Here is a 10,469-nt window from a genome sequence, read left to right as displayed (position 1 = left end):
ATTCTGATAACTATATTTTAACATTAAAAATGCTTGGTATAACATTTAATCAAATACATAATTCATTAAACTAGATAGAAGGAAATGTACATTTATTGAAAATAAAGCAACTAAAAGGTAAAAAAAGTTAAAAAAAAGAATAAACATCCGTTATTTAAAGTAAATTAGTATAGAATTTTATTCCATAGAACTAAATACTGTGAAATTGTTGTCCACAACCCTCATCTATTGCACCAACAATAAAGACTTATGTGATGATAATTACAACATATTTTATACTGCTAACTTCAAGAATAATTAGTTTGAAAGATTGATGTATTTATGATCTCTCCCCTGTAGTCCCATCTTCTTTCATCATCACCTTGTATTTTACGTTCTCGAATATTTCCAAATATTTACATGTTAAAGTCGAAGCTTTTCTTTTCAGCACATTGCTGTAACAGTATCACATGGATGTCCTTAGCAGACAACATTTTGAACAGAATTAGATGTGTGCTGACAGTAGGAGAGGAGAAGAAAGTCTAAGGAAACAATCTGTGTGGATAAATGGGTAGGGAGTTCTTCATGTTTCGCTTCCTTATGGAAATTAGAGTTCTTCTTGACTTTTAGAAGAACTGTGTCCAGAAATATAACTAGCTGTGTTTTCTCAAGGATTATAAGGAAATCTCTAAGGACTTTGCTCTGATTATGTTTACTCATAGCCTGTATTTACAGATTTTTCAGCACAAAAGAAAAAACTTCAGTGGGCAAAGGAGCATGGGCTATATAGCTTGTTAAGATTGAAGAAAAATAATATTTACAGATGAGAGGCAGTTTCTTCTATTACTCAAAACCTGGGATGGTTAAGAATAGAGTTTTTCAAGTACCTTTAAAAACTCAAATGATAATATCATGGCACCTTCTTATAATTGAGGACCTCTGATTGTGGTGAAGACAGGGACGACTGAGAATTGAAACTATTGGGATTGGGAGGTGTGGCGAATGACCGACCCAGGGCACCTTTTGGAAATGAAGCAGTGCTCTTTGTGCAGCATAATGTCCACGTTAAAATTTTGCAACATTATTTGAATGTAGGTAATTTAAAATATGACAAGGATTGAATGGCCTTGATATTCAGCAGACCTTAAATCTATCTCAGTAAATTTATGGGTGAAAATGGAGATTTTGACCAAAGAAACAGTCATTAAAGGGTCAGGTTAAGTATTAGTTTCTTTTATATATTATGGGATAGTTTCATTCAGTGACTAGAGCTATAAATTTGGGTGAAATATGTGTAAAAATGTTTCATTCATGAGTAGGAATTTTGTTAAGTGTTATAAAATATCAAATGGATAGACCCTTTCACCTCTTTGTCAAATATTTTTCTGGAACTTTTTTTTATGGGAATCATTTGCCTTGGTGGATTTCATCCTCTTCAGCCTTTGTCCTAACCATCTTTCTCAGTGCTTCTGAGAAGGTTTTGTCTGTGAGGGAGTCAGGGTGTATGTCATTCGTATCAGCCTGGGCAGGTCTATAATCCCAGAGTTTCCTGAGCCATATGTGTTTCTTAGTGAAAGGATCAATGTTCCTGCTGGTCTGGCTCTGTGAACATTTGTGGTGCATGTTTATGATTCATTTCTTTCTTTATTGGAATAAGACTGTTTCAGGTAGAAGTTTACAGGTTACAGTTTTTACAATGGGTCAGCATTCTCATTATCTCCATTCTGTTTGTTAAATTCCCATTAATCTAACTTGTATTTTGTGTAACTGATGAATGTTTGATCTCATAGTTAATATTTAAGGGAACTCATTATTCATGGGTAAAATTGTTTATTTTATAAGCCAATCAGTTATTTTTCTGAAAGGTGATATAGCTCTGCACTTTAAAACCAAAAATGATAGTAGCATTTTTCCCAATTTAGCAATTTTTCCCAGGTTAGCAAGAAATGCTTCTTGGACAAAAGCATCCGTTAACTGATGAACTGTAAGAGACCATTCTGTAGATGGGACAATGGGTGGAGCAGAATATCTATTTTCATTTTGACAAACAACTCCACAGACCAGACATTAAAACAGAACGGCTTAACGTTTTGTTTTCAGAGTAATTTTTACCCCCTTTCATTTTCTGCTTTGCCTTGCTTTAAACTGTGAGTGATTGTGACACTAAAATCTCCCCTTCCTGTTGCCTTTGATTGTGTCATTTTAGTCTTGTTTCTGGTCTGGGATGGAAAGCGTTCCAGTGACGTTCTCTCTTTATATTGATAATGAGGTCCGGTATTTTCTATTTAGCCCTTGCTTGTCTAGTCTTGACTCTTTGACCTCAGGTTTTAATGTCTATCTGGTTCCCACCGGAATGAGACTATCCGATCAGCCTATTTTGTTTTTACTGTAAGGTAGAGAGTTGTTCTTTTTAACCCTCTAATCTTTGTTTCTACAGGCCTGTCATCCTTGCTTCAGAGTGTTACTGGGAATCCAGTTCCAGCCAGTGAAGCTGCTGCCGCCCAGAGCACCGCAGCCTCTCCTGCCAACACAAAGGGAAGGAGTCTGCCCTCCAGTGCCCAGTCCTTTATTCCCAAAAGCTTCAACTATTCTCCTAATTCATCAACTTCTGAAGTCTCTTCAACTTCAGCCAGCAAGCCTTCAATTGGGCAAAGCCCAGGACTCCCAAGCACTACTTTCAAGCTACCATCCAACTCTCTGGGGTTTACAGGTACCCACAACAATGCTAGTGCTGCTGCCCCACCTACTGAAGTTGCCATGTGCCAATCTTCAGAGATCTCCAAGCCAAAGCTGGAATCAGAGTCCACCTCCCCAAGCCTGGAAATGAAGATCCACAACTTCTTAAAAGGTAATCCTGGTTTCAGTGGCTTAAACTTAAACATACCAATCCTGAGCAGTTTGGGGTCCAGTGCCCAAACAGAGAACCATCCCTCAGACTTCCAGCGTGGCCCCACTAGCACCTCAATGGACAATATTGATGGAACCCCTGTGCGGGATGAACGCAGTGGGACACCAACCCAGGATGAGATGATGGACAAGCCCACATCCAGCAGTGTAGATACTGTGTCCTTGCTTTCTAAGATCATTAGCCCTGGTTCCTCAACACCCAGCAGTACAAGATCACCACCCCCTGGGAGAGATGAAAACTACCCCCGGGAGCTCGCCAATTCGGTACCCACATATCGACCCTTTGGCCTGGGCAGTGAATCTCCCTATAAGCAGCCTGCTGATGGAATAGAGAGACCATCTTCCCTGATGGACTCCTCACAGGAAAAGTTCTATCCAGATACTTCTTTCCAAGAAGACGAAGATTACCGAGATTTTGAGTATTCAGGGCCTCCAGCGTCCGCCATGATGAACCTAGAGAAGCAGCCAGCCAAGTCTATCCTGAAATCAAGCAAGCTGTCTGATAATGCCGAGTACCAGCCTGTTCTTTCTAATTATAGCCACAGGGCCCAAGAATTTGGGGTAAAGTCTGCCTTCCCTCCAGCTGTAAGGGCCCTCTTGGACTCTAGTGAGAACTGTGACCGGCTCTCCTCTTCCCCTGGGCTCTTCGGCGCCTTCAGCATAAGAGGGAATGAAACTGGGTCTGACCGGTCACCATCACCGAGTAAGAACGATTCATTTTTCACCCCCGACTCCAACCACAATAGCTTGTCTCAGCCTACCACTGGGCACCTCAGTTTGCCACAGAAGCAGTACCCAGACTCTCCTCACCCAGTCCCACATCATTCCCTTTTCTCTCCGCAGAATACCCTTGCCGCTCCCACGGGCCACCCACCCACATCAGGCGTGGAGAAAGTCCTGGCCTCCACCATTTCCACCACGTCGACGATTGAGTTTAAGAATATGCTTAAAAACGCCTCCCGCAAGCCCTCAGATGATAAGCATTTTGGCCAGGCCCCCAGCAAGGGCAGTGCAAGTGATGGTGTCGGTCTGGCAAACCTCACCCCGCCCAGCTTGAGCACCGCTGAGCGACAGCAACAAGAAGAGCACTACCGCATAGAGACCCGCGTCTCCTCCTCCTGCTTAGACTTGCCGGACAGTACAGAAGAAAAGGGGGCCCCAATAGAAACTTTGGGTCATCATAATGCTTCCAACAGGAGGATGCCAGGGGAGCCAATTCAGACCGTAGAGTCCATCCGAGTGCCTGGGAAGGGAAATAGAGGACACGGGCGCGAGGCTTCAAGGGTGGGTTGGTTTGAACTGAGCACATCGGGCAGCTCTTTTGACAATGGCCCCTCAACTGCCTCTGAGCTGGCATCTCTTGGGGGTGGGGGCAGTGGAGGCCTCGCTGGTTTTAAAGCAGCACCGTACAAGGAACGGGCACCCCAATTTCAGGAGAGTGTCAGCAGCTTTCGTTCCAGCAGTTTCAACTCAACATTTGAGCATCATCTCCCCCCTGTCCCCTTGGAGCATGGGACACCCTTCCAGAGAGACCCTCTGGGGCCAACAGCTGCCCCACCTGTCCCTCCTAAGGATCATGGTGGTATCTTCTCCCGAGATGCAGCCACTCACCTGCCCTCACTGGATCTTTCGAATCCCTTCACAAAGGAGGCACCTCTGGCCCATGCTGCCCCACCCCCTCCTCCTGGGGAACACAGCGGTGTCCCCTTCCCTACCCCACCCCCACCCCCTGGGGAACACAGCAGCAGTGGGGGGAGTGTTGTCCCCTTTTCTACTCCACCCCCGCCACCACCCCCTGTTGACCACTCTGGGGTTGTACCCTTCCCAACCCCACCACTGGCAGAGCACGGAGTGGCAGGGACTGTGGCAGTATTTCCTAAGGACCATAGCTCCCTCCTTCAAGGGGCCCTGGCTGAGCATTTTGGTGTGCTCCCAGGACCCAGGGACCACGGGGGCCCCACCCAACGGGACCTCAATGGCCCTGGCCTTAGCCGTGTGCGTGAGAGCCTGAGCCTGCCGTCCCATTCTCTGGAGCACTTGGGCCTGGCCCATGGAGGAGGAGGAGGTGGGGGAGGCAGCAACAGCAGCAGTGGCCCCCCCTTGGGTCCCTCACACAGAGACGCCATCAGCCGGAGTGGTATGCTTTTGCGGAGTCCCCGGCCAGACTTTCGACCCAGGGAACCTTTTCTCAGCAGAGACCCGTTCCACAGTTTAAAGAGACCCAGGCCACCTTTCGCTAGGGGACCTCCGTTCTTTGCACCAAAACGCCCATTTTTCCCTCCCAGGTACTGATGGAAACCAAGGGAAAGGCATTTTGAACAGTCTAGAGAGCATTGGAAGTAGGAGTTTGGTTTATTGTCGCTGTTTTGTTTTCCCTCTCTTTGCTTTATTTGTTTCTTATGACAAAGGGCCTCCAAATTAAAAAGTCTCATATGCTTACATTTCACGATTCCATTCATCCAGTTCTCTTACCTTCTGCACTTACCTGCCTTCCCCAAGTTGTCCATATGGAAGGAGAGGGGTGGGGAAGCAAGAAACACAACTGAAGCCAGTTTGGTTGGGACTGGCTGGGGGAGAGGGGAGCAGAGGGTAGAAAAAGGAAAGCAAACCTTACTTTACCCCATGTATTGGAGATTATGTTTGAAATAAAACTTCCATCAGTACAGGTAGCGACCTGTACGATGTTGGGGTGTTATTTGGGGCTTGGCTTATCAGGTAGTCAATGGCAGGATTTCTGTCTCCTTCTCTCCCCAGGCAAGGTGCTGCGGTAAGCAGCTGGCTCCCTTCCCTCTGCTCTGTGCCCTGCCGACAGTCAGGAGATGTTGCAAGGAAGGAAATGTGGGAGCCTTTGGACTTGTCAGCTTTATGTGTGTTCTGTTTTGTTTCTAAAGACATGTTAAAGTTGAGTTCTCTCCTCTGATCCTAAAAGCTGATTCTTTTTAAAACCAAACTCTACATATTACTGTCCGGCAGATAACTGAGGTGCAAACCTCCTTTTATCCTACAAGCTTTTGTTGTTCGTTCTTGGAATGAAACAGGAAGCTGGATATCATTTCCGAGGTTGGAAAGAGTGACTACAGCAATCTGGAGAGACTTGGGCAGAGGAAGCGCTCCTGGTGCGATGGGCCTGCCTCTCCTTTGTACACATCCATGCCAGGCATTCTTGACCGTTTTCTCCCTCGGCTTGGACTTGTACATTGGCCAGCCGTAGTTACTACAGTTGACAGTTGATACAAAGGCACCTGAAATGCTATCCCTGACATTTTTGGCCAAGAAATTGCAAAATCTTCGTTTTTAAACATAGCAGCATACTATTTTTCCCATGGTGCCTTCCCACTTTAAGTTGATGGTTTTCAGCAAAAGTTAGAGAAAGGAAAAGTATTTTCTCTTTTCCTCTTGCCCCAGCTCTGTGCACACCTACTCTTAATAATTAAAAGAGGTTCCATAGCGTCTTTCGCTATAGGTCTCTTTGGAGACAACGGGGCTGTACGCTCACATTGCCCCACTCTACAGATAGCAGCCCATCACATTTCAAGGTTCAAGTTTATTCCCACCTCCCAGCCCCAACAGCAATAAAGAATGTTTCTGGCCACTTCACATCAGAGAGAAGCACTGACTTGCTCCCTGCTTGTACTCTATACCTAGTACTCTGGAAATAGACAGTCGCTGCAGTTTGAATGTCATCACCTGGTGGCTGTCTAGGGACATTGAAAAGCAATTATTGTTTGACTGCTGTTTTTCATTATTAGTGTCTTACCCCAAGGTACACATGTAAAATCTCCAGCTAAGTGAACAGTACATGTTAAGCTTGTCAGGGAGTGTTAGCAAGTTTCATATATTTCCAGCAAAGGTTGTCGGACTAACTACAGGAAGTATGGGGGTGGCTTTGGGTTTCTCCAGAGGAAGAGTAAAGATGGGAAGGGAGTAACAGAGATGATTCGTTGTCTCTGAATCAACTTACTTTTCCGAGAAAGAGTAGCATCACAGTTATGGAGTTTTTGTTTATCCCGTGTTATTTATTTGAGCTCGTCCGTCATGTGTTCATGGGTTTTGATGCTTAAAGTCACTAAGCTTCCTAATGCATATCTGGTCAGCAGAGTGTTAAGGAAACTGTTCTTCCTTTGACCCTCCCAAGCCTCTCTGCCTTGTAGCTTTCCCTGCCAAAAGCGCATGTTCCCATTACCTTGTGTGTGGGTTATTGGGTATGTAGTTTAGCCAAGCAACAGTGTGGTCATGTTGAGTCCTAAGACGTTTGTTTAGGGAAACTTGTGAGAGAAAGAATAAGAGTGTGTGTGTGTGTTTATGTGCATGTGTGTGTGCGTGCGTGAGTGCGTGCGTGTGTGTGCAGTGATTAAGTGGAATGTTTTTCATTCGAAAATAAAAGAATGTGAATTCTCTGCTGCTCTTGTGTAAGCTAGAAGTAGTGTTTACTTGAAGAAGCTCTCTGACCATTTGATTTTATCAGAAAACGTGGGGGTGTCAAAAGGTGGCCTCCTGAGTGTCAGGACAGGGCAGTGTCCTCAAAAGCACGATGGCTAATCTATGAAAGACTCTTGTACAGTTTCAAAAATGGACCTTTAAGGGTTTGTGTGTGCGTGATCTTTCTCTCACATTAAGCCACAAATTCCTCAGTGCAGTTTTTTCTGGATGGAAGTGAGGATTTGTATGTGATTGTCAGCTGTTAACTTTAAGGAAATCTGTCGGCAGCAGTAAATGAACACAACAATGTATATATGTGATATAGTAAAACAAAAAAACAACTCTGGTATTCATAACATGAAACAAAGGGGTTTTATTCTTTCTGTGTCTGTGATTTAAAACTCTGTGACCATGCTCTGATTTTGTATTTCAACCCGAGTTTAAATAAATAAACAAGATTATTTTTTAAAGAAAGTATAATTTAGTGTGTCTTGACAAGGACATAATTCATGTGAAAGCTTACATGAGACGCTCTTACTTGATGCTCACTGTAAAATCACAGACAGAGAAGCGAAGGTGGGGAGAATACCGGCACACATGAAGGTCAGGGATGACACACTATCAGAAAACGAGTCCGTACATATTTTATAGTTCACGCTTCCTACAGCCTTAGACGAGAGCTTTCTCCCCTCTTCCCTCCCAAAGCTAAGAGTAAATTGAATTTGTTTTAATTCCAAGGAAGGTAAAATGAACAGTAAGACTTTCGATCTTTCCAATCCCAGGAATGCAGCATTTGTGTTCTCTGTGGTTTAGCAAACCTACCCAGATACTGTGAATACGCTAAACTTGCTAATTGCAGAATGTTCACCATCAAGTCATGAAGTTACCGGTTCACGTAGAATTAAGCCTCAGCTGTTAATGTTTTGGAGCCACTGTAAATTACTGCTTTCAACATCCCCCCCCCACCTCCCACCCTCTGTTTTTTTTTGTTTTGTTTTTGTTTTTTTGAATAGGCAGGCGTGTCTGTTAAGATTAAAGTTAGACATGTTGGATTGATATTCTCACGTGTTCGGTGTGGAAAACAAAACAAGTATATGCTTTAGGGGCAACAACAATGAAATCCTTTTGAAATGTGTATTAATATCATTTAATAAAATAACTAGTTCTAAAGGTTTGACATTTTTCTTTGAGATCTGGGCTTTGACCAAGGGCCTCTGGCTTCACTGGTGAGTGTGAAGAGGAAGGGATTTCTCCAGGAGCTGACACTGCCACTTGGTGGACCCGGCCCGGACGGACGTGGAAATGTACCCTTTTCCCTCTGTGACTGCCCAGGGCTGATGGACGGTGAAACCAGCTGCAGAAGCAGGAAGAAGAGCCTGGAGATCCTTGCAGATGTGATGGATGGGCTTTGGGCCCAAGTGCATGGGAGTCAGTGGGGGGGGGGGTGCCCTCTAAGACGGAAGCACACACTGACCATCCCTGCCCTTCCTTGTGGCCATTGCACTTCCTCTTGCAGCCATTCCACTTTTTTTCTTTTCTTTTAAATCTTTGTCCCCGGTATGTTTTTGTGCCCAAGTTGAATAAAGTACAGTCTCCTTTGTTGTGTGGTTGACTTTTCCCCTCTTACATGGACCTTGTCCAGCTGCCCCCTTTGATTTCTGCGCTGTCACAAGGCAGCCTGAGCCTGTACAATGTGTTCCATCCTTTGTGCAGTTGGATTTTTCAGAGAGAGGATTGATGGGTGGGGTGAGATCAAGAGGTTCTGGGTGCGGCTGGTGGTAAAGTGGGGTGTGCTGTGTAGATTATTTGTCCTGTCTTCAAAAAGTTGTGAGCAGAGAAGTGATTTTAAAGCAAGCATAGGTCTCGGGGGAGTGGGTATGGGATCCCTTTGGCCAGTACTTACCCCACATCCCCACTTCTTAACCACATTTTAGTAATGTGGAGTGCAGGGTTGTGCCTCCTACTCTCACCCCATTTTCCATAGCCTGCTGAGTTTTAGTAAGTGGAATGTTGACTTTAAGGAGTCAAGAGGGATAGTCATTCTCTGGGCCAGGTGTGGGTCACTGACAGGGTAGAACCCTCTTAATAGCAGCTGTCATGACGTGAAGCTACGTGCACGGTCACCAAGCAGTACCAGAATAGCAGTGGCCTGAGAACACGCCCGCAGGTGGGTGTACCACTACTGGCTACTTCTAGAATCTGGTTCTTTTCTGTGTGTCCTCTTGGGACCCGGACTTGTCCACCCCAATCCTGTCATCACTCTCAAGGAAACCTTTTTGAGCCTGTTGGAAATGCCTAACTAGCCCCTAAATTGCTTTATTTAAACTTCACTTGCACAGAAGGAGGGCTTGCTCTCCTGAGTGTAGAGACGGTAACCTGCCCTCAGAATAGGCTTAGCGCACTTAGGAGTATTGGCACAGTTTTCATACTTTTTCTAAGTAACTGGGCAGGTCTGGACAGTTGTTAACAATTGCTGAGTAATACCTCGTGACGGTGTAGGACAAGTCTAGAGGGCCACCCGTGAGTGAAATATCTACTTGACGTAAACATCCTCCCCCCCCCCATTTAGAAATAAAGAAAAGTAACTATTCTTGAAAAATGCAAATAATATAAAACAACGTTCTAACAACAGGTGAAAGGAGAACCCATTTATTATTAGCTATAAATGTCAGGGAAGGTGCTTAAGTCATTTAGAAGTCAATAAAATGGTCTCCTTACATTTCTGGTTTTTTTATCCTTTGTTGCCTCCACTGTAGCAAAAGAGAACAGGTGCGGGTAGGGAACTCGGGAGCTCTTAGCAGTGCCAACCTCGAGAAGACGAGCAGCTGCCTTCTGTTTGACGCAAAGGGTGGTGACTGAAGTAGCCGAACCTCGGGTTCAAAGCAAATGGGATGTTCCAGTAACTTGACTTCCTTGCACCCCTCTAATAAGTCTTCTGCCCCATCGTGTGAAAAAGAAGAGATTGGGTGTATTTCTGTTGGCCCCTTTTCTTTGGGATGAGTAGAAGACGGGGTCCCATTCCTTCTGTTTTCCCCCCTCTGCCTAGATGTCCTTTGTGCCTTAATACAATGACCAAGGTCTTAAGTTTGGTAGCCAGTCACTGGGCAGTAGAGATTAATAAAGGATTTATTTGAAATCTTGGTTATGGAGGGATATACTCTAGA

At 44.8% G+C, this 10,469-nt stretch overlaps 1 protein-coding gene across 9 annotated transcripts in view; it reads left to right on the top strand.

Moving 5' to 3' along the window:
* RPRD2 (regulation of nuclear pre-mRNA domain containing 2) overlaps positions 1 to 8,475 on the top strand; it is a 60,412-nt gene extending 51,937 nt beyond the window's left edge. For 4 of the 9 annotated variants that reach the window (XM_045295622.1, XM_013008307.2, XM_045295621.1 and 1 more), the window contains one exon: positions 2,417 to 8,475. In XM_045295622.1, coding sequence (XP_045151557.1) covers positions 2,417 to 5,178 — 2,762 coding nt within the window. In that variant the 3' untranslated portion in view covers positions 5,179 to 8,475. The remainder of the gene's footprint in view (positions 1 to 2,416) is intronic. The other 5 variants (XM_045295625.1, XM_045295624.1, XM_045295623.1 and 2 more) reach the window with 2 other exon arrangements.
* The last annotated feature ends 1,994 nt before the right edge of the window (positions 8,476 to 10,469 follow it).

Source organism: Echinops telfairi, unplaced genomic scaffold (genome assembly GCF_000313985.2).
Source record: "Echinops telfairi isolate 266 unplaced genomic scaffold, ASM31398v2 ScPeMD7_5805;HRSCAF=6673, whole genome shotgun sequence".
Classification (NCBI taxonomy): domain Eukaryota; kingdom Metazoa; phylum Chordata; class Mammalia; order Afrosoricida; family Tenrecidae; genus Echinops; species Echinops telfairi.
The sequence above is the reverse complement of the archived record's forward strand: the minus strand, read 5'-3'. Positions and strand labels throughout refer to the sequence as shown.